The sequence below is a fragment of the Osmia bicornis genome, chromosome 6 (assembly GCF_907164935.1).
Source record: "Osmia bicornis bicornis chromosome 6, iOsmBic2.1, whole genome shotgun sequence".
Classification (NCBI taxonomy): Eukaryota; Metazoa; Arthropoda; class Insecta; order Hymenoptera; family Megachilidae; genus Osmia; species Osmia bicornis.
Window position 1 is genome coordinate 11,805,091 of NC_060221.1, and position 24,276 is coordinate 11,829,366.

The 24,276-nt window shown below is 40.7% G+C and overlaps 1 protein-coding gene and 2 long non-coding RNA genes across 8 annotated transcripts; 2 read left to right on the forward strand and 1 right to left on the reverse strand.

Annotated features, from left to right (window-relative positions):
• Positions 1 to 1,531: 1,531 nt before the first annotated feature.
• Positions 1,532 to 5,077, forward strand: LOC114881494. Of its 6 annotated transcripts, none has more exons than XR_006829474.1 (7): positions 1,532 to 1,709; positions 1,789 to 2,492; positions 2,555 to 2,716; positions 3,198 to 3,922; positions 3,991 to 4,083; positions 4,190 to 4,706; positions 4,782 to 5,077. It is a non-coding gene; the product is annotated as an uncharacterized LOC114881494 (long non-coding RNA). The 6 variants fall into 6 exon arrangements; XR_006829473.1 differs by having other exon boundaries at positions 4,190 to 4,542; positions 4,640 to 5,077; XR_006829470.1 differs by having other exon boundaries at positions 1,789 to 2,098; positions 2,149 to 2,492; positions 4,190 to 5,076.
• A 483-nt stretch (positions 5,078 to 5,560) lies between these two features.
• Positions 5,561 to 6,213, forward strand: LOC123987923. Its single transcript, XR_006829533.1, has 3 exons — positions 5,561 to 5,637; positions 5,877 to 5,987; positions 6,142 to 6,213. It is a non-coding gene; the product is annotated as an uncharacterized LOC123987923 (long non-coding RNA).
• A 15,193-nt stretch (positions 6,214 to 21,406) lies between these two features.
• On the reverse strand, positions 21,407 to 23,187 carry LOC114881711. Its single transcript, XM_029198557.2, has 2 exons — positions 22,831 to 23,187; positions 21,407 to 22,759 (listed from the first exon to the last, which is right to left on the reverse strand). Exons 1-2 carry the CDS (start codon positions 23,185 to 23,187, stop codon positions 21,407 to 21,409), a joined length of 1,710 nt encoding a protein of 569 aa, XP_029054390.2.
• Between the last annotated feature and the right edge of the window lie 1,089 nt (positions 23,188 to 24,276).

Consider the following 24,276-nt stretch of genomic DNA (forward strand, 5'->3'; position numbering starts at 1 on the left):
TCTGCGGGTCCGTTGAAAGGGCGGTAAGCACCCGGGTGGAGCGTATACAACGCGAAATGATGCGGCACGCCACAGCAGTGGTACACCTCAGTCAGGCGTCGACTAGGCGCCAAACCCGTATCGCTGGTCTCGTCGAGGACAATATCAACTAAGGCAAAGGCAAACACAAACGAGGCAAACCAGGTCAAATTCGCTACCATCAAGGGGTAGTGCGCCACCTCCCCCCCCTAATGGAAGTGGATGCTCAGCCACCGAGCCAACGAGCAGGCCAGGGAACCCTCCAGGAGGCCCATGCCCCAAATCACTTGATCAATCATCCGACTCACTATCATGACACATCGTTTCACCGTTCACCCCATTCGCACACAGATTTGATGCACAACTGTTGCCCATACTCGCCACACCATCATACCCCGCACCCGCACAATCCTCACAATTATCCATGCAATTTACACCAGTCATGTTCATCTCAATGTACCTTCCTCCATTCACATCCACCTCACACCCACCAGTGAAGTGCATAAGTAGCCTAACAGATTAGCTAGCCGTGTAAGCTTAAGCTCAATCACCTCCGCACTCACAGCCCTATACCTCACCTACTAATTTGTGTCTAAGTGTATTAAGAATATGAATAATAATATTAATATTAGGATAATATTAGGATAAGTATGTAATCAAGATATAAAGTAAGCATAAATTCAGGTGTTCAAATATAAAATAAATATAAGCGTAAGTAAACCCAAGTAAAAATAATAAATATAGACATGAATTAATTAATAACTACCAATTTATTATTGCACAATCACAACCTGTCGTACAGTACGCGTGCGCATACCCGGCCAACCTAATTCCTCCGCTATGCCAACGACAGTAGCTATACGTCCCCACTAACGACTGCAAGAGCACGCGATATTCCACTGTCCCACATAACTGCTTAGGGCACCCAGGCCCAAAAGAATCAATCACGCGATTTAAAGATGCCAATGCAAGCTCAATCGTTAAGTCAAGCAATATCATTTAATAAGAAGATACCAAATCGCCGCCTTGCAACACATAAAATAATTAAGCAATGGCAACCAACAATTTGTTTAATGGCGAATTCATACCGCCACATTATATCGTGATCGCGATCGCAATCATAGGAAAAGGACCAATATTCAGTTTTATGATAAGAAATTGAAGTTTCCAAGAATAAGTACGTACGAACAAATGAAGAGAGAAATTGTAAACTACAAATGCAAGCTCAGCATCATGAATACATGCGAGAATAATTTAAACCGTGTCACGTATTACAGCAGACTGCCCCCAATCTCACCTTCACACAGATCGCGTGCGTAAATGCCAAAAAATAAATAAAATTAATTGTAAGTAAATCAAACCGGATCTCAAGCAATCGATCGAATCGGATGTCCAACAATCGCATCGAGTGCAATCGAATAAGTCAAAATCGAATCGTATTACAAAAATGACCGACAGAGTGCGCTCCCGTTACCATGAATATTCCAGACAATGTTCCATATACCAAGCGAAGCATCCCACGTCAAAATTTATTATTTCTTAAGAGCTGCGACCCCGAATAGCAGGTGACTAAACTAAAACATTTAATCGAAACCGAACACCACGTCATTCAGGATCAAATTATCAAGATACAACTTATACGAATGGTCTGATAAGGGAAGATGTACTAATAAAATGAAATAAAGCCAAAGGTTAGTTTGAATAAAGTAAATTAACCTGTATAATCAGAGCGATTCAAAATGAAATCAAATTAAATTAAATGAATTTCAGTGTGAGCGACCAAAGTCCGATGCAGTTTACATAATGATAGGCTTCAGAAAAGTCAGTACACAACATCCTAACCTACAAACTAATATGTCGGCCCTTAAGGAGTTAGTTTGCACCGATCAGTACAGAGATTAAATTAAGTTAACACCATTTATAAAAATTAAAATTAGAATTTATCAGAAAGTAACATTGTTCATTAATCATATGAATCGCACACTCACACGTATACATACACACAGTCACAAATAAGACAAGGGCAGTCTACAGTGACGTAACTTGATTAAACAACATTAAGATGCTGTCAGATAATAATGTGAGTAATAACAGTCCATTAGGGATAATAATATAACTTCAAATCCACAGGTCAACCCGGAATGTCGTTTAAATATTTACTTGATGAAGATATGGCAAAGAAGCTATCACTGTGACTATTATAGCGATGAAATACACAAAGGTGAAACTGAAAACAGGATTAACAGAAACTATCAGGATGGGAATAGCCAAAATCAAAGAGAGGAAACATAGCACACCTGATCACGCTCAAACTATCATCAGACCCTCAACCGCTCGGGGAGACCAATGCAACCACAAAACCGACCTCAGCAATTACCCCAAGAATGCTACCAAGGACGAAGCGAATAAGTAAGCAAATAGCATGCATTAACCCCGTTAGCAAAAGAAGAAGAGGAAGAAGTAAAGACGGAAAGGTATGCTATTATGGATAGAATATTTAAGAAAAAGTTGTTTAATACAATGCATGATAATACAGAGCCAGCCACCGTATTGTCTACAAAAACACTCATTCGCTGTACCAGATCCAGTAACCAATCATTCATAGAAGATAAGACAACATCCCTTTATCACATGATCGACTAGGAATTGGAAATTTAAGTTCGGTACTAAGAACCGAAAACACATCGGCAAAGAAAAGGTATTTAAAGAGCAACAACAGGCAATAGGGGATAATGTACCTTTCCAAATCAGCAATTCACGTTATCTCTCAAGTGCACTAAATTAATAATTAATAAAATCAGGAAAGCATGCTAATGAGAGGAATTAGAGTAAAATCACATGATAAGAATAAAATCAAATAGAATTAAATTAAAATCAAATTACAAATCAGAATTAAAATTGAAACTGTGCAACCGATTATAAATTAAATAAAATGAAGTTAGATCGAATAAAGTTAAAACTGGCCTGAGTGCTCCAAAAGCATATAGGCAATGATGGCGATAATAACGGGTGATACTGAATACTCACTATAGATGCAATTATAAATGTAAGGGGAATTTATCTAGGGAAGTAGCTAGGAGCATGACACACAACTAAATTCACAAAATAATAAATAAATATAAGTTATGCACATTCCCACAAACCTATACTAACGCGCATACATACGTCCGTTCATATAGTCAATCAATCAAGGGAAAGAAATCAGCATGATGAGCAGCAACAGCAAAGTGTCGTCACTCAGTCATGATCACAAAAGGTATCTTAAAATAGAAATAACCAGAGGATCAACGGGCTACATCAGAATACAATTAAGCATACAATCAAATATGCAATCAAGTGCGACAAGAAAAAACCACCCAGGTGGCTCCTATGATCAGCCCAGTTCCAAGAGGCAGAACTACTTAGGTCAATGTAATAATTCAAATACTTAGGGCGAACATAACAAAATCAAATCAAAATCAATTATCAATTACGAGGAAAGAATATTTGTCATTCATATCACCGTCATTATCAATGTCATCCCAGATCGACCATCCACAAAGCCATCATCAGCACCCGCATTACCAAAAAGACCAAGGCCATAACAGAGAGCAATCTTCAGCAGTTACCTCAAAAGGCATAGTCGACAATAAATGGACAAGCGAGCGAACGGGCATGAATTAATCCAATTGAGGGAAGAAGGATAGAAAGAAAGTCTATAAGAGACAAAAGAAGTAAAAGAAAAAGGGGGAACGGAAAAACGGGGAATCTGTATATCCCAGGCAGGCAAGGTATATAATTGAAAAGAAATTGCATCAAATCAGTTGCATAGAGAAAGAGAGCTACCAGTCCCCATCACACAGTCAATCAACAATCTAGGGACAAACAGCAAAGGCACACCAACAAGAAGAATAATGTTGAAAAGGTAAGTAAATAGTAATTAAATAAATAGGTGCCTGACACCAGTAATGAAATCAGCGCTTAAACTTTCAGCGTACCACCGTGAATCATGACAAAGTGTACATATAAAAGGAACTTGAAATTAACAAAACTCAAGGAAGATATTGGCAGCAAACGATGATGACAGTAAGCATAACAATCAAATAATAATAATGGATACAAAATGTAAACACCTATTATGGATAGAATATAGGGCCAAACATCCATTAACCATCATGCTTTATTCCATCAGCAGTCACCGACTAAGATAAGAAACATCCAAGCTGTCTGTCCGTGCAACTGCATGCCAAGGGGAAAGCCCATTCCCCACTATGGGAAGAGCCACAACCCCGTTGTATAAACTTTAAACTCAAAGAAAAGCAATGCGTAGCAGTGCTCGCACACCCAATCCGCCAGTCAAACAGGGTTAGAGTTTGCATCAGGCCAAATAAAGCAATCAAGCAATCACCAGTTTAATAAATTAATAAATTAATATTACTTATGCACTGCATAAAATCCTACAAGGGAGATGCACTTGCGAAAAAAGGGGGGTTAAGAGTTACCATAGCAGCTCCTGAAAGTAATATATCGCCGGGAGTCCCGATAGTGAGTAGAATGTACAAACTGTAAGATACAATCGTGATAAAGCCAGTCAATGTCGGGTCCCACTCACACGCACCATTTACTCAACTATCAATTACAGAATATGACTTAAAATAAAGCAAGAAGGCTTGACATAAAAGCAAGGTGAAAACAGGATGAAGCATACTGTAAGTATCTCGTCCCATAATAATGCACAAGCACCCATAAACGAGAGTGTAACTATAAACAAGAGTATTCAGCAGCAGACAGAAGGAAAAGCGAGACTGACCAGTACGGGCGATCACAAATCAGAAGCAAAAAAGCATAAGACGTAAAGGCAAAAGTAAAAGAAACTAATTCGCCCTTACAGGATTGAATCAGTCAAGCTTATAAACCATATCCAATTCAGTGACGCAACCATACGATAATTACAAAGGAAGAGAGTGTGCAGAAACATGAACATCACAGCAATGAGAATGATGCTACATCACTTCTAATAACAGAAGAACAGGAAAAAACGACGACAGACCAAGCGCAATTAATCGATGTATTTGAAATCATCAAACAAACAAATAAAAAACATACCACCAATATGTAAGAGGTATATCCGCATCCACCATCAGCCCCCGATCCTCAATCATATTCAAATTAGATGGGTCAATAAATAGATTAGATCAAATACCTTAATGTTAGCCAAAAGACCACTCGCCATGCATTATTAAATATCAGTAGCTAGAGAAGCAGCAACCATTCGTTCATTCACTCAATAACCACAATCATTCATATCACAGGACGGCAGAATAGAATAATTAAATTAAATTAATATTAATCAAAAGGTTACTAATTTAAAGAAAGACAGAAAATTAAACGCACCAAGAACCCAGTCCGTTCATACGTGTCATTTGCTGACAGTTCGCCACGCCCATCTTTCCCACCATCGTAACCGAAGCTAATGTACCAACCAATCCCCTAAAGCGAAGCTGCGCTGCGCCACTTTCCATTGTGCACAGCCTCGATGGTCCATATTCCATTGAGCCACCGTCAAGGAACGTTTATTGGATTAAATCGCACACTGCAAGATAGGATCTATTACCATCTAAATTTCACCCTCAACCTCAAGTAAGTAAGTACAGAAAAGTGATGTCCATACACTTCATTAACAATTAGTGATAAAGTGTTAATCTTGTGACCGTCAGCGAATACATAAAAAATCGAACGCGTTCATACACACCACCTCCCCGTCACTTAAAATCCTGATTCAAACACAATTGAAGTAACTCATTCAACGTGGCCCAACCATAACGAAAATATCCGCTGAACCTTGAAATATCAGAAACTCATATGCTTGTGCCACATAGGAATCACGTCAACATCTGTCGAGAGAAGAAGAGGCCAAGAAGAAAAACAGCGGAGAGAGGCAAGAGAGAGAAACCAGAGAACGAAGGAAAGGAATTTGCCCCAATTAATAGGTAAGGAACCAGATCACCTAAAATCATGATTACACAAATTAAAACAATTAGTCATCGTTAGACAAGGACACGTATAATAAATAATAATAAGAAATAAAATTTGTATGAAAAAATGACGAGCAAAACCCTAACTAACCCATGATTTAATTGACAGGAAATAACGATGTCCGGCTTTACTGTGCTGCAAGCTAACTTGAACCATTGTCGCGCAGCACAAGACATGCTTTGGCAAGCCGTGCACGACTACCGCGCCGACATTGTAGTAATCAGCGAGCCATACCGACCACAACCAGAATGGCATACAGACCAAAGCGGAACCGTTAGCATGTGGTGTGTGCAACGAACACCCCCAACCAGCGAGCTGGGAATCATACGTAAGATACACACCTCCGATGGCTGCGTAGGCCTAGAAACTCGCGACTTCATTATACTAGGTTGCTATTTTTCCCCCTCCCTAACAATGGGTACATACGAAAGCCAATTAAACGGCCTGGTAACCGGAATCGCGTCGTCCACCAAACCGAAAATCATAGCTGGGGATTTCAACGCGCGTTCCGTGCAATGGGGCTCAGATCGTATCGACGCGCGCGGATATCGGCTACTCCGTGTTTGTGAACAAATCGGTCTGATACCCGTAAACAGCAAAGGAGGTCCCACGTTCACCCGTAATCATCAGCAATCGCGAATTGACACCATGGCCTGTAGTCATACCTTAAAAACGCGTCTAAAAAACTCGTTCGTGTCAACAAAATATACCGGATCAGATCACAAATATCTAATCCATCGCTTTGCCGCCACCCCTGCTTTCGAGTCCTCACCTATGAATTCCGCGTGGAATATACAATATAGCCCACCCGACAAAGAAGCATGGGCTTCGATAATTGCCGCCAACCTTTCTCTGCCACCGGAAACCGAATCCTGGATTCGCGACCGGACCATTTTTGAATTCGAAAATACAGCAAGTATAGATGCAGCCATAACAGAGCTGGAGTCATGGTATGAGGCAGCCCAAAACCGAAATCCAACAATTCCACCAGAAAAAGACGATATGTTTCCTGGTGGAGCAAAAAGATATCGGAGCTTAGATTAAACGCGGCGCGATCACGCGCGAAATCGCGTCGCGCTGCTACACGTATGTCGAACAATAATAGAAATGCGCCAATCAATCTCGAACACCCCCTGCATCAACGCATGATATCCGATCGTCGTGCATTAATCAAAGCCATTCGACAGGGTAAGGAAGCCTCATGGACTGAGATGATAAACGAGGTAGCTCGCTATCCATGGGGAAAGCCCTATAAGACAGTCATGAAAAGGTTAAAAGGAAAAACCTCCCTAGTACGGTTAAACGAAACGGAGTTTATAGCCGCCGTATCCCAATTATTTGTGACCGAACCCACTGTAGTAACCACACCCGAATCAAACCCTACACTCAATGCTATGAGCCATACTGATACCAGATCAGCAGGCAGAACTACTTCCATTCCTGTCGCACGAAACCGGTCGACCAGCCCGCAACCTGGACCCAGCCATGAAGCCCCAAATCCATCCACCCTCGTCAGACTGGCCGCTCCACCCGCCTTAAACCGACCAAGCACTACCGTTAATACACGCCCTGCCCCATTATTCCCGGGACCAGCCCCCGAAGAAGGCCCACCAGAAGATCCACGCGTACCCTACCCATTCAGTGCTCATGATGTCGCTATCGCCCTCGCAAAAGTATCCCAAAGCAAAGCACCCGGTCGCGACGGAATAACGGGAGAAGCCCTTCGTCCCATATTCAGGTTGGCACCGGAATGGGTACGCGATTTATTTAACGCCTGTTATCGCCTAGGGTACTTCCCGAATTCATGGAAAGTAGGGCGTTTAGTTCTCATACCCAAACCTGGGAAACCCTTTAACTCGTATTCCGATCTACGCCCCCTCTGTATGTTATCCAATCTCGGAAAGGGTTTCGAATATGCCTTACGCGAACTTCTAGAAGAAGCCGTTGAAAAATCCGGAAATTTGTCCCCACGACAGTTTGGTTTTCGTAAGAAACGATCCACAATGCAAGCCATGAAAGTGGTTATATCCGAATGGAATCGCGCACGTCAAAATATATATCATTGCTTGTTAATAGGCCTGGATGTAAAAAACGCGTTTAATACTGTCCGTTGGGAAAATATACTACTAGCAGCCCATCGTCGTAACTTTCCACCCCTGTTAATAGCCATGCTGAAGAATTATCTCAGCAATCGGTACATAGGAACCACGTTGCCTGACGGCACGTGGATAGAACAGCAAGTGTTCGCCGGTGTACCACAAGGGTCAGTGCTAGGACCGTTCCTGTGGAACCTAGCTTATGACTCAATTCTAGAAGTCGCATTACCCCATAATGTAATATCCATAGCATTCGCGAATGACCTTGCTCTCATCATATTAAACTCATTAGCCAGAATATGCGAAAAGGCCGAAGAAGCACTTCGACGGCTCGGTACTTGGTACCTTGAAAACGGATTAACCCTAGCAACTCACAAAACAGAAGCCGTCCTCCTAACAGGTCGCAGAGTGCCCGCCGGCTTGATTCTACAACATGAGTCCTCCATAATACAAACCGTCTCATCCATGCGATACTTAGGCGTGTTATTTAGCAATAATCGAACGTTCCGTAGCCATATATTAAAGGTCACCGAGAAGGCCACAAAAGTTGCTCATCATTTATCGTGGCTGCTACCCAACTTACGCGGAGGAGGGTATGGGCCTCGCATATTATATTATCGCGTAATGGAATCCATCGTATTGTACGCCGCCCCGGTGTGGCATGAGGCCGTGAATTATAAAAATATGATACGTTTGTTATTGCCGACTCAAAAACTAGGCTTAATACGCGTTGCCCGTTCATATCGATCAGTTTCCCATGATGCCCTAACAGTCCTTACCGGTTGCCTGCCCTGGCACCTAGTAGTACATGTGCGTCAACGATTATTCGATTTAGAAGTCGAAAATGACGACGAACGTGACGAGTATACGGCCGCCGTAAAAAGAGAAACCTATGCCAATTGGCAGCGCCATTGGAACAATTCACGCTACGGCACATGGACCCGTCGCCTGATACCCGACATAGAACCGTGGATAAAGGGTAATGGGCCACTATATTTAAATTATTATCTGACCCAAATTCTGACCAACCACGGATGCTTCAGCGCGTATTTACATCGAATTCGTAGCATCAGTGCCACCACCCCGTACTGCTGGTTCTGTAATCCCCCAGTAATTGACGACGCAGAACACACCCTATTCCATTGCGAACGGTGGACCGCCGAACGCGCGCGTGTAACACTAGAAGTAGGGGTATTATATCCAGAAACCCTGGTCGATTGCATACTAGATGAAAACCGACGAACCCCACTATTGACGTATATTGCCGAAATTTTGAAGAAAAAAGAAAGTATAGAACGCGCACGAAAACGCGGTCACCTTGTTCCGCCCAATAAAAGTAAAAGCCACGTTCAATAAAGAGAGGAAGGAAAAACAAGGGGGGGGGGAGACCATGATTGTACTCACAGCAATTAATTAATTAGCGTTAATAAATACACATATAACCCGATTTAATGAATAATTTATTTCAACTTTCCTAAACTCAATTTCCAAATCCAAAATTTAATTCCTGTAAAAGTATTCAAACCATTCAAAAGCCCAGGAGACAACGGACCAGCTACCTAGACATCAACGCAAGGTAAGCACTAAGCATCGCATAAACTCGATCAGTCGATCTATCGATACTAGACATGAAACGCGAGCGAAGGAGGAGAGCCAGCGGGCAGCCCACTCAACACTGTCCAATCCAATGCAGTGGCCCGGGATATAACCAAGGACGATACAATTCAATAAGAGAGCTATTATGATTAAGGGGGGGAAGGGGCAATATTAAAGCAATAGATCAGCTAACCTTCATCCGATATCCCATCTTGAAACGCCAATCAGCAGCAATTAGTAGCAATTGAATAATTAGATAAGTTAAAGTAAGATTAAATGCCGTACATGGAACAGTATACGTCGACTTGCCAAAATAGGAAGCTGTCGCATGAAAATTCCGGTTATAGATGTTACGCAATTGAAGAAAAGACACATTATATCCCCCGAATCAATACCAATGCAATATATTAGTATATTATCATAGATGAATGGAATAGGAAAGCGAAATTAATAAAGAAAAAACAGAACATGAACAAACACTTAGTACATATAAATCGGCCCCCCATAAGATGTCCAATATTACCTCAAACAACAAGTCAATAAGTGATCATGATGCACACGAGCCAACCCAGCAACCGGCCACAATTGATCCCCAGAATTTAATGCGGGTTGAAGTAAAGGACAAACTACCCCCTAAAATCAATCCCTATTATAAGTGCTACTGAAGCTACACAAACAAGACAAGGAAGACAAAGTAACAGCATTAAAGCACATCAAGGTAGCAGCACAGCGATTAAAACAGATTACAATTAACCGAACTATACAGATTATTTCAACCATTCAAAATTAGGGAGGGAATAAGCAATGAACAAATAACAGCAGAAACATAAAGAAGCATTATTATAATTATTATTATTATTTTAATACATTAAGACACTAAGCACTGCACAAGTAAAGCAGCTTTCAATATGAGTGCACATATATGGAGCCCGCAACATGATCATACAAGAGCACGCATAATCCCACCGGCAATTCCACCAGAAACAATGCTTGCGCAACCTGACACATGCAATACACCGGCTACCAGTAAGGATAGAAAACATCAAAGAACATAAGGTAATGAAAGTGTAAGAAAAACGCAATCAAAGCAAAGCATAAAGTTTACGAATGATAAAATATAATATATTATTAGACACGTCAAGCCAAGCAGGGAAACAAATATTATCATATCGAATCTTGTCTAAGGTTAATTTGATTAAATTTGATGAAATAATTGAATAATTGAAATAGTTGAAATAGTTGAAATAGTTGAAGTAGGTTTCGCAAAGTATTGTACAATAAATAAATGTAGCCATTATTCATAATTACTCATATTTAATTATCATAATTATCATATTTAATATTATACAATACATAATCCAATGCAGTTTGACAGTTTGACATAATGTGTAGATAACGTGAACGTAGCTAAGGTTTAATGAATGTAGCTTAACAATAATAAAACCAAATAAAGTAAAATAAACGATGATACAGTATTAGAATAGAATATACTGAGAATATACTGAGATAGAGAGAATATGTAAAATATGTAAATTATGTAAATTATTTAATGCAATAATATAGTATACCATAATAATAGTATGGTACCGTACAGTGTAAAATAAATGGAATACTTAAGTAAAATATAAAATATAAAATATAAAATATAAACTATAAAGTATAATAACATAATATTATAATATAAGTATAATAAAGACCAAATAAATTGAGTAAAAATAATAAGCAGTAATAATGGAACAAGCAAAACAATAACAGCAATACAGCATTTGGTTACAAAATGATACTAACATTAATATTAATGCTGTAGCATATGAAGATAATTAAATTAAATTAAATTTAAATTTTTAATGCTAAATACTAAATACTAAATACTGAATATTAAATATTAAATATTAAAACTCGTGTAGAACTCTCACAATCAATTGGCCAACAACCATCGATTCTTGATCATTGATCGAATCGACGAATCGACGAATTAACGAAACGCTTTCGCACCGTGCCATCGCCCAAACTCCTCAGCGGATTCGACACGTCTTCTCCTTATATCACCCCTCATAGAGGCAACTGATACCATAGCGCCCGCGTGGGCTCTCTCGTGCATTCTTCGTGATCCTTCACATATTCTGATTCGCGCAACGCTCCAACCCACCTGCAGACTCCTCAAGCCGACGACCCGTCGCGAAAGCCCTTCTTCACACTCAATCTTGAGTCGCAGCCTTCCGTCAGGGTCCAATCCGTGGTTCATTAATCGTAGAACAGTGCTGTCATTAATATCAACACCCACTGCTCTTCTGATCACACGCAGTACTTCCTCTGTGTCCATTATTGGATCGATTTCCAGGACATCAACTGCCACAAATCTATTTTGGATAAAGGCCTTCCATCCGCCTCCAAGCCTGGTCTCGATCCTGTTCACGAACTCCGCTGCCATTAGCTTTTTGCCAGCTGCAAATGTAAAAAGAATCGAACCATCCAAGGCCCGTCGAATTCCTATAACATTGTTTTTGCCTATATAAGATCCAACGCTGTTTTTAATTAATTGTACGGCTTCCACATATCCTTGCGCCTTTTCCTTGCATATAACACGCACAATAATGTTATGTGCACTTTCCGGAGCATCCTCTTGTTTCCCAGATTCACCAGCCGCCTCGTCCCCTCCTTCAAGTGTTTCACCACGGAAATTTGCATCATTGTTCACCTCAACATTCACATCAACATATTCATTCTCAGTATTATCATCTCTGCTCTTACTCTTATTGTCATCGTCGGTTTTAACTCTACTAACAATATTGTTATTACTATTACTACTATTACTAACAATATTACTAATTTTACTACTACTAATTTTACTAATTTTACTAATATTACCAATATTACCAATGTTACCAACGTTCGCACGGTTGCGGTTGCCACCATCGTCACCATCGTCACATCCGCGGGCATAATCGTGCACTTCACTAAATTTACTAAGTTCAACAGTGCACCTAGCAACCGTAGCAGCCGCAGCATCCGCAGCAACGGCTACGGCTACTCCAGCCTCCCCCGTGCCAGTCGTCACCTTTCCCTTGAGATTCCTTGCAGCTTGTTGTTGTTGCTTTCCAGCCTCCAAATTAGCTGCCAGGCCAGAGGGTGCCGCTACCTGTCCCATAGGTAGATCAAAATCCTCCTCGTAATCGTCGTCCAGGATCTCGATATAGGGATTGAGGCTATCATCATTTAAATACACGTGCGATACCCCCACTCCACTCACGACGGGTCTCAGATCAGTCGCTCCAAGAGGTGGTCGTCCTGAATTTGCACTATCGGTACCACCAGTAATACAGGCAGCACCGACAGCTGTTGAGATCGCAGAAGCAGTCGTTGAAATTGTCGTCGACGCAGGAGAGATCCCGGGACCCGCGAGAACCCTTGATACAGCAATCCTCGATGTTGCAGAAGAAGAAGTAGTAGTAGTTTTAGTTTTAGTTTTTGGCATTTTTGAAGGGCAAGGAAATCGCACTTTTTTGGGGTCCGTAAACGATGCCTTCGATGCCTTCGATGCCCTAGACTTCCATACGGATGATAATGGAGGTGCTGCCGTTGCCAGAGTAGCCGACGACAGACACATAAGTACGCTGGATCGAAACTAACAGTCCCTCCCACCAGAGCGTCAACCAACTGACCATCCGAACAATAATACCCTCCCACTATATTCCCCTCCCATCACAGGCCAACAGTAGCAGCTCAAAGCGGCAAATCCCGGTTCCTATACCCCTTCCCCATAAGACGCCGACTGACGACCGCTCGCCAAGTAGCCACAGTCAACCCCCTATGTTAATATAACAATTAATATAAATACTTATTATAATGCAAAAGTTGAAATTTCAAATTAAGATCAAAGTAACAATAATAGACCAGCTCCAATCAACAGCTTGCAACCTAATCAATTCAGGTCAACTCGGACCAGAATAGAACAGGACCAAAATAAAATGAAAGGGGAATAAAGTAAGATCAAAACCAGCCGGAATTCTAAATAACGTTCGGAATTGAAGGCAAATTGAGTATGAAAAGATCAGAACGACACAGGAGGGAAAAAGGGAAACAAAGCCAAGCCTGTAAAATTTACAAAATTAATCAAAATTATGATCAAAATGAAGACATAGAATGAAGACGATCAGAAATAAGCCAAAGGCAAGAAGAGCACAATCAAAACTGAAGCAAGGCCTGAATTAACCAAATAAGCATCACACTAGCTATTGTTAAGTTACAGGTTCCTGCTCAATTCAAGATCAGAATCAAGCCAGGATCAGATAAATCAATTCAAAATCCAGTGTAAAACATGATCCAGATCAAAGGCAAAACGAAAATGGAGTAAAATAGAATTCGAACAATGACCCGAAGCATTTCAGATAAGGACAATAATCCAATCGAAACTTAAAATGAAATAAACTAAGATAAGAATGATTAAATTCAAGTCAAAATTGAATCTGATGTAAAATTAATACAAACAGGAAGCTCATCCGGGATCAAGTTTAAAGTAAAAAATCAGTTAGATGTCCGACCCACATGCATAACCACATGAACCAGAACAGGTCACCAATCATACCACGACGAATAATATAGCACTGGAAGTGTAAGTATAAGTTTTCATAAAAGTAAAAGATAGCCAGTCGCCAATTCTCGGCATCGCAAATTAAGCCGTAAAGTTCCCAGCACAGAATCTGAAATTTAACAACCGTTCAATTCAGAGTCCTAATATTTCCCATTTACAAACCGAAGCTGTGAACCCCGAAGCTCAAGACCTGGAAAGCTAATTTACTCAAACAGGAACAGACAAATAAACAACTCATTTCAAAAGATGCGCTATCATTATATAACACATAATGGGTAAATAAAACAAATAACGTGAGCATAACAATAAGACTAAACGATTAAACAATTATGAATTATAGATAATCAAGTGGCGAAATTAATAATTAAGAAATCAACGATATGTCAGAGTATACAATGACCGATAGTAACAACAGCAGTTACCGCATCCGACACGCACGCAGTTGCAAGGAACCTTAAAACAATTTAATGAATATTATAATGGCAACAGGAGAAGTGGAGCCAGTCATTGAGACCGACTGAGTAAATCTGGATTAAATCTGGATTAAACTGAATCGTTAAGTCGACATACATAATAAATACAGCAAGGCTCAAATCCTCGTGAAGTTGCAATTGAATATGAAGCCGGTCTAAAACAAGTCTGAAGCAATCAAACCAATCAAGCGACTCGACGCAAAACCAATCGAAACACGCAGAAAGTTAGGGGTAGTAATCGAGATATGAATCGAATCAGACTCTAATTAAGACGAACCGAATCATGATCAGAGTAAATCATGATAAAGGAGTAGCTCCTATACTATTATGCGCGCCATCGTAGAACAGTTAAATGGGATATAGTCATGATGTAATAGCGTTCTTGAAAAACATAGACCTGTGCATTGATTAAACCAATGATTAGGCCCATAGATTACAAGTTATAAATCCCAATCCCAAATCTGTATTTAAATTTCAAAATCCAGGGTCATCAAGCTTCCATCACAAGGCGCCAATGTATCTTTGGATCCACACCCGAAACCTAAATTAAGGTTCCAACCCAAAGATTGAATAGATCAAATTCGAAACATTGAATGCGTAGATACCATGTTTATAATATAATAAATGAATGAAATAAGGCAAGTAAAAATAGAACAAAAATAAATACAAGCCAGTAGCAGCAGATTCTGCAATTTGAACAGAAAATTTTGACCATCAACCCATCCGCAAGGACTTGAGATGTCAGCCCTTAATAAAGACCACGGCAATAAATCAAATGATACCAGCCTGGAACGGTTACAAAATAACCCAAGCCACCATATAAAATTGTAGGGGGCAGAATATTGTAGAAGAACAAATAGGTTGAAACCAGGAAAACAAAAAGGCTAAGATAGATTAAGTCGTCAATAATCATGAATCAGGGCAGATAAGAGTATTAAATAAATCAGGGTCGAATCAAAATCAACATCGGAATTAAATCGAGATCGGAAGCAAAAAGGAATTAAATTCAAAATCATTACGAAAGCCAGAATTGATATCGACCTCCAATCACAATCTAACCAAAATTAAACAAATTATCAAAATTAAGTTAAATAAATTGAAATTGAAATCGAAACCGGAATCAGAATCGAAGACCAAAAGCAAAACAATAAAGAAAGAAGAAAAAATCAAGATCAGCTTAAAGTCAATCAGAACCAAATTCAACTGAAACCTAACTCTGAAGTAAATCTCCACCAAATAGGAACCTAAACCTAAACCTAAACCAAAAGGACACTCAGAAATTCCAGGAGGACACTCAGAAGGCAACATCAGAGTTGCCCGCCCCATCTGTTCGCCAAACGTAGTAAAAATACAGCCCGCCAACAATACACCATGGCAAATGGCCTAAGAAATCTAAGGACCTAATAGAAGCTTAAATTTGAAAGGAAGAGAAAGCAATGACCCAATGAACAATGAACAGGAAGGTTATACCCCGTATTAAAATAGAAAGAGCTCAGCAGAATGAACAGAAAACTGACTTCAAACTTAAGCATAAAGGAATAAGGAATCGCGGTACCTTACAATAAAGGATAGATTATGTAGGATAGGCAACCAGAAAAAACAGGAAGATAATAAGCCAGAAGCAATGTTAACAGAAAGGCGGACTGACGCGCACAAAATCACACAATTAGCAAAATGTCGCCGCAGTGCCAAAAGCAGCCCACTGTGTTACCGCATAAATAATAAAAGAGTAAGCAAAATCAGTCGAAACAAATTAAGCAGATTAATAGATAAGATATGTAGTTAATACAAATACAGTAGTGAGGTTAAATAGCAACGGCAATATTGATAGCAAAGTAATATTTAGATTAAACAAAGAAACCAGAACAGAGAATGTGAGACAGAATATGAGACACAATAGAACAGAAAACACCCAAAGTGGCTACGCAAGTTGAATAATTTACCGTTAAAAAATATGCAGCAGCCAGTCCCGTGCAGACGCGCACCGTAGTGCATGGGATCAACCAATTAGTATTAATTAAACTAATTGAAGTAAGACAATTAAGTCACTGAATCAAGATCATTATAGATTAAATGAAATATATGGAATAAATAAACAACTTGAACCAAAATCGGAATCAAACAGAATCAATCAAACTTGAAATCGAAACTGAAACAAAATCAGACTGAACACTAGAATCAAAGTATAGGCCAGGGTTAAAGACAAAATTAAACGAAACCAAGTTCAAAACCGAGACTGTGATCAGCTCAAAATGAAATCGGAATGATACTTAGATGAAGCCAAGGCAAAATCATATTCACCATCAGAAAAATCGTTAAATAACAACCAACATCAGGATCAGCAGTAAGCGAAGCCAGATCGAAATAAATCCCCTCACGATCAAAATCCAAACCGATTCAATATCAGCATTAATAAAGCCGCATCCAGCATATGCCCAACCGCCTGAGGCTCTGAACAAAAACAAAACCCGAAACCGAAAACCAGAAACACAAATGTCAATTAATTAAATATAACACAAGTGCAATATGAAACAATTAATAAGCTTGAACTCAAGCACACCCTAGAGGTGACTGAATAAAAGTGGTGAAATTATAAAATCAGGCCGTAAAATTTACAATTCGCGGCTCCATATATGAAATATAAATCTCAGCTCATCACCCCAAACCAAAAATCAATATAGACCCCAATCTTACAAGCCAGAGACGCAAGAACGCAAAGTTATACACGAGATAACATAAACTGAGCATCCGGCCCCACCAGATACAATCGCACAACACCGCATATAGCAGAGTAATGTGAAATCACAAAATTAAGATAGTATAGATAAAATGAATCAAGCAATTACACAATTTAATATATAACCGTAATTATGAAGTAGAATCATCAATAATAATTAAACAGTTAATTGAGTTATCATAAGAAAGAACAGCACAACGCAGTGCCATTTATTATTAATGAAACAGCGATATCTGAAAATCACATGATTTTGATAATTACCTCATAACCTATATCCCTTAATTAACTTAAACAACAGAAAAAATGTAACCAAATAAAGCAAAATAAAATTACAATATGAAACCCGCTAATGAGATAAATAACTAAATAAATAACACCCAAGCTAAGCTAATACCATAATGAGGGGAAGAAAGCAGCGCAGCCGAGAGGGTCTGTAGGGAATAGAGATATCTGTGAATGAATACACAAACGCAAAATGCAAGAGCGTGGTGACCGGGCAAACAGCACTGCTGATAACACGATAGGGTATCAGCTTAGCACCCCAACGCGCCCAGCTGCAAATCAAACCAAAAGAGTTGAGATACTAAAGGCATGATTTTAAGGAAAGGAAATGTGAATGTATCGTAACCGCTCAATACGACAACGCAATTTACGCACAATTCCATTACAATTACATATCACACCCCATGTCAAAATACTAAGTTGAAAAGAGATCAAAAACAGCGTAAGCTGTCGAGACTAATGATAGAATAAACTAAATTAACCAACTAAATTAATTAAATTCCACGGAGATATTAGCGCGTAATTAGAATAGGTTAGAAATAAATCCCCAACACAATATCAAAATGGATATCAATAAGTGAAAATTCTGTTAAGCCAAATTCAAGATCAAGAACGGAATTGAAATTGAATTCATAAATGAAAATAAACCCAAGATCAAAACAAAATTCAGAGTCAAAATCACAGCAACCGACCTGCAAATATTAATTAGAATCAAATCGAAATCCGATTAAATTTAACTAAATGTAGGACAAAATCTAGATGGAAACAGAGTCGTACCGAAATCATAACTAATTCACACAGCATTAACAAAGTTAAAGTAATCAAATCATATTAAATTAAATTATATTATATCCAGTCAAGATGAAACGAAGACTTAAAACATCAGGTAAGGACAAAGCATGGATCGAATTAAACCAGCTGTATATACCATTGCCGGATACCAGACAATAAATAATGGATAATTACAAAAGTGAAAGTGGAAAGGGGTGGTTCAACCCATGGCCAGAGCAGAAGATGGTACTAGGAAGGAGAACAGAACGACCAGAGTCTAGGTCACAAAGTCCCAAGGTCAGTACGCCAGACAACCCTAAAGCATTGATAAATAAACAGTCAACTACCCGGAAATAGTTAACTGCCTGCATGTTGTACAGGGTGACTCCCCCGCAACGTAACACAAAAGCCGCCCCGCACAATGGAACCCTGCTGTTTTTGCGGATAAAGAGACCCAGGGGCCATATTGCCGGACCCAAAACTGCTTTGTGTGTGTTTATGGCCGAGACGGAGACAAGAAACGGAACAGCAGGGTTCCGCTGCGCGGGACGGGGGCCGTCCCGCGCAGCGAGAGAACCACCCCGTACAAACTGCCCGCCCAAGATCACTCATTCAGAATCTAAAATTTCCGAAATTCGACCCCTATTTAGAAAGCGATAAGTGCCACGTCAACAAGCCTGCCGCCAAGGGCCTCCCGTCATAAATCGCGGCCCGCTCGGTCAGTCAGGGCCACCCGCTGACTCGCTATTGTAGCAAAAACAGTCTGTCAAATATCGGAAGAGACATTTATACCAATAAAGAAAATAAGAAAAAACTTGCAGACACATGTTTGCATGTCGTATTCCTGAATCCCAAAATCATGAATCCCATGGTCCGCGAAAGCATACAGAGTAGCGAGTATGTGATTATAATATCAACATTAACAAAGTAGGTTAGCACCACCTCAAGGGCTACAAGTGAATAAACAATAGTATAGCTTAATAATCGGATCACAAACCTCAGAAAATACCATTATCTTCCTCGGATCATCAATCACTCAATCAATTTAATCCAACCAGAATAATCTTAGAAATAAGCCTGAATATAAGTAATAGATGGATAATAATACATACATAAGTAATAAATAAATATAACCGGATCAATTGAATTACGTTGCTAATGTCCATGAAAACAAAATCAAAATCGATTGGTATAATAAGATCAGTCACCAATATTAGAGTCAAAGTGTTCATGACAACCATAAAACAGTATATAATGATATCAATCCTCAATTGACTAATTATAGTCAGCAATTAATAATCAATTATAATAATTAGGGTATCAAAATACGACCCCGAAGTGTAGCATGCCACACAACCGTAAGAAGGGAATAAAAAGAGTAAAATAGGCCACCCCGCAAGACATAAGCAAAGCGTTATAGTCAAGATCACCACGAAGCGAGCGACAATGAACCACAACCCCATGCCCCACTGCAGTCAGTAGTCCGTTAAAAGTTACAAATTACGCTAAAAGGCAAGGCGAAAGATCGGAGCTTGAAGGTAAAGGCAGATAGGAGATAAAATAAATAGAATAACACAAAATAAGATAAATAAATAAATACCATGAAATGGATAAAATAAGTAGGTAAAATAACTAAGATAAGTCTAGAATAAATAAATAGAATAATAAATAAATAAATAGGACAAAGGAAATAAATAAATGAAATAAATCACAGTGATAGATAGATGGATAGATAGACGCACAAATAATCAAAATTTACGTATATAAAGTAAAATTTGGGTGTAAATAAATACCCAATATATAATGGTAAAACGACTAACCGTGGTAATACAAGTTAAGAGTAGTACAAATGAAGATCATAAGCAGCCCTCAATTTACGCGCAGCATCCCAATGAGTCCACAGATAAATGCGTAACTAACAGCAAAATCTAAATCCAAATTGGGACCCAAGTTCAGATTACTAGATCATGATCATAAACTAAAAACTGAAAATCGTAACAATTATTCTACCAAGAACCGAGATCAAAATCAATGCAATCCAGCAAGTCTCGCTCATCGTCAAAGTCAGCCCCCGACACAGAGCCAGACAAATTCACGCAAGGCAAATTAACGGGCCGATAGACCAAATGACTCAAGATAGAATTTCCAAGAACGACCGAAGGGAAAGGAATCAGGACAGAAGAAAGAGAAAAGGGAGAGTAAGACAGGATCAGTGTAATACCCGATAATAAAACGACATACCCATATCCATATATGTATACATCCCACAACCACCGGCCCGAAGTGCAAGCGTCCACAACCCATGTCACCATGTCGTCACCATTCAATGATGACTCGAGCCGGGACCAGAACAACATCATCATGATTGCCAGGTAACCCATCATACTCCAAGTGAAATTAAAGGTGGCTTATGAAATTGTAAAATTATCATAAATCATCGCACCAAATTCTTCCTTCCACAGCCATAAACGAGTTAAACCATCAATTGAATAAAATAATGCAAAACATTTACCCAGGGTGGGACAACCTAAGTGAACAGCAACCATCCTTATGAACTATAAATTATCGATGAATAGTAATAATTGATTAAATTGGATTATAGGTTATCACGCAAGGGCAGCATAACACCCATCTTTGATAAAAACAGGAACAACGACAGATTACCGATGGGCCAGTGTATCCGCCGGCACACATAAAACAATTGGCTTTAAACTACATTGAATAAGTAGTAGTAGTGGTAGTAAAAGTAGCGGGTGGGGAAATGGGATACCCCTGAAGTCACCTAGATCTGAGAGTTCTTTTGTGACATCCCGCTGGTTTTTCGGGTTCATTCGGTGAGGCCCAGCCCGGCGTTCGCTACCAGGCCATAGAGGCTGCTCATTTTAGCCCCCATTAGATCACTGGGGCGTAGGAACATCTTACCCCAGATTCTGTATCTTTTCAGAGCTAGGACAGGACATCGGCATAGTATATGTATGCTGTCCTCTTTCTCTTCTCCACATAGTCGGCAATTTGTTTGCTCAGCTAGGTCGAGTTTGTACAAGTGTGCCCGTAATGTTATGTGGCCGGTGAGGAGGCCTATACAGGTCCTTATTTTTTCCTTACTCATGGCCAAGAGCTCCTTGGTTCTGCTGGCTGATGGTTGTTGTATCAAGAGTTTTGCCTGTCGGCAGCCCATTGCTTCCGTCCAGGAAGTTAGGTGTTGCCTTTCCAGGCTCTCTTTGATGTGTTTTTTCCCAAGGACAAAGGGGACACCGACTGTCTGTTGGACCGGGATCTCGAGGGTGCCCAGTTTTGCTAGACCGTCGGCTATCTCATTACCCTGTACACCTTGGTGTCCAGGGGTCCATATGAGGGTGATTTTGTTCAGCTTGCTGAGTTGTGATAACGCTTGCATGCCTTCCCAGACGGTGGAAGATTCCGTGCTGGTCTTTGCTAAGGCGTTTATGGCTGCTCTGCTGTCTGAGCAGATGCAGATCTTTCTGTACCTGACTCCTAGTGAGATCTGTAGTTTCGCGCATTCTGAGATCGCTAGAACCTCGGCTTGGAAGACCGTGGCTAGTTCCCCCAGAGAGAAGCTAGTTCTGTGTCCCATCTTCGGGCCACAGAAGCCTGCTCCGAAGCGGTTATTGTTTCCTGAGCCATCCGTGTACCAGATGTCAGTGCCCAGATTGTTCGGAAATCCTGGTTTCTTCCAGTCGTCCCTAGCTGGTATGAGGACCTTGAAGGTACTTTGTAGCTGGTACTTCCTGGGGGTTCTGTCTTGCGTAAATGTGAATGGGGGATTGTGTAGGAACTCCAGTGCCGTGTGGCTGTTCCTGGTGCTCCTCCACTCCCCCAGACATTGTAGTCTGTATGCTGAGATTTTGGCAACGCTAGTTATAACGTGCTCAAGGGGGGGACACCCTAAGGCCACTTGCAGTGCGGCTGTGGGTGTGGTTCTCATGGAACCTGCAATAGCTCTCAGGTAATTCCCCTGGAGGCTTTTTAGTAGGTTCCTTGTTTCTTTTTTCCTAGTTCTGGGCCACCATACTATCGCGGCATAGGTTAGTCGCGGCAGTAGGATGGCTTTGTAAACCCATAGGGCAATGCTGGGCTTAAAGCCCCAGGTCTTTCCCAGAGCCCTTTTGCATGCCCATAGTGATGTGTAGAAGTTTTTCCTCTTTATATCTATGTGCGTCTTCCAGTTGAGTTTAGAGTCGAGATATACTCCCAGGTACTTTACCAAGGAAGTGTATGGGAGGTCCGTACCCCCAGATTCAAACGTTCAATGGGTTCCGGTTTGTATTTTCTGGTGAAGATTATAGCCGAGGTCTTTGAGGGATTTACCGTTAGTCCCTTGGCTTCACACCAGTTTTGAATGATCTTAAGTGCTTCTGTCATGCGCTCCTTAAGGGTGGATAGGAAGCTCCCTCTGATCAGAACGGCAATATCGTCTGCGTATCCGAAAATGAGGAAGCCTGCTATTTGCAGACTTATCAGGAGTTCGTCTATTACTAGGCACCACAGGAGTGGGGATAGTACTCCACCCTGTGGGCAGCCCCTGGTAGGTCTGCCGTGAACTGTGATTTCATTGTGATTGACCATCACTTTTCTGCCGTTCAACATGCTTTGGATCCAATCCAGCAAGGTTTCAGGGATGTTTCGGTGTATTAATGCTTCCCGTATTGTTTGATATGAGGTGTTATCAAAGGCTCCCTCAATATCTAGAAACACTCCTAGGGCGTAGCCCTTAGCCTCTAGCTGTGATTCCACTTTGCACACAAGGTGATGTAGGGCTGTGTCTGTCTACCGTCCCTCCCTATAGGCATATTGTGAAGTAGCCAGAGGCTTTAGGGTCAGCGGGCCTGTCCTGAGATAACGATCAACCAGCCTTTCCAGTGTTTTAAGGAGGAAAGAGGTGAGGCTGATGGGACTAAAATCCTTTGCTCGGATGTGTCCGTTCTTTCCCGATTTGGGAATGAATACTATCTTGGTGTTCACCCAAACCTGAGGGACGTGTCTGAGGGCTATGCTAGCCCTGAGAATTTTTGTCAGGGGGCCTATTAAGACGTTTAGACCCTCCTGTAGTAGTGCTGGAAAGATTCCATCTGGTCCAGGTGCCTTGTATGGGCGGAAGGTTTTAATCGCCCATTCTATGTCCCTGGGTTGTGCAATCTTATTTGCCAGTAGCCAGTCCCGGGGCTTATAGGAGTCCCCGGTTCCTGTGCTGTAGCAGTTAGTTGTGGGTGTTGTTTCTTGGAAGCCCGGGAAGTGGGTTTCCAACAGGTGTTTTAGCGTATGTGATTCGCTGCTGGTAAATTCCCCATTTGGGAGTTGCAAGCAGTTAAGCTGGGCTCGATGATCCGAGGATAGAATTCTGCATAGCCTGGAGGCCTCTGGGGTTTCCTCTATGCTTCCGCAGAAATCTCTCCAGCTTTTCCGCTTGGCCTTTACTATGGCCTTGCTGTATTCTTTCTGGGAGCTTCTATAGATCTCCCAGTGTACAGCAAGTCCGGTGTTTCTTGCCTTATTAAAACGCTTTCTGGTCTCAGTCTTGAGTTTGGCTAACTCGGGAGTCCACCACGGTACTCGAGACGATCCCGTCTTGGGTTTTAGCGGGCAGTTTGCTTCGTATGCGTCTGTGATGGCATTGCCTAGACAGAGCGCCGATGTCTCCAGGTCTTTCCTAGTATGGAACCTGGTTGGGATGTTCTT

Excerpts from the sequence above, each read along its gene's own strand:
- LOC114881711 (XM_029198557.2), bottom strand. The coding sequence starts at position 23,187 with ATGTTGAACGGCAGAAAAGTGATGGTCAATCACAATGAAATCACAGTT. Across the intron at positions 22,760-22,830 it reads TTGAACGTTTGAATCTGGGG|ACGCACATAGATATAAAGAG; the intron begins GTACGGACCTCC and ends CTCAACTGGAAG.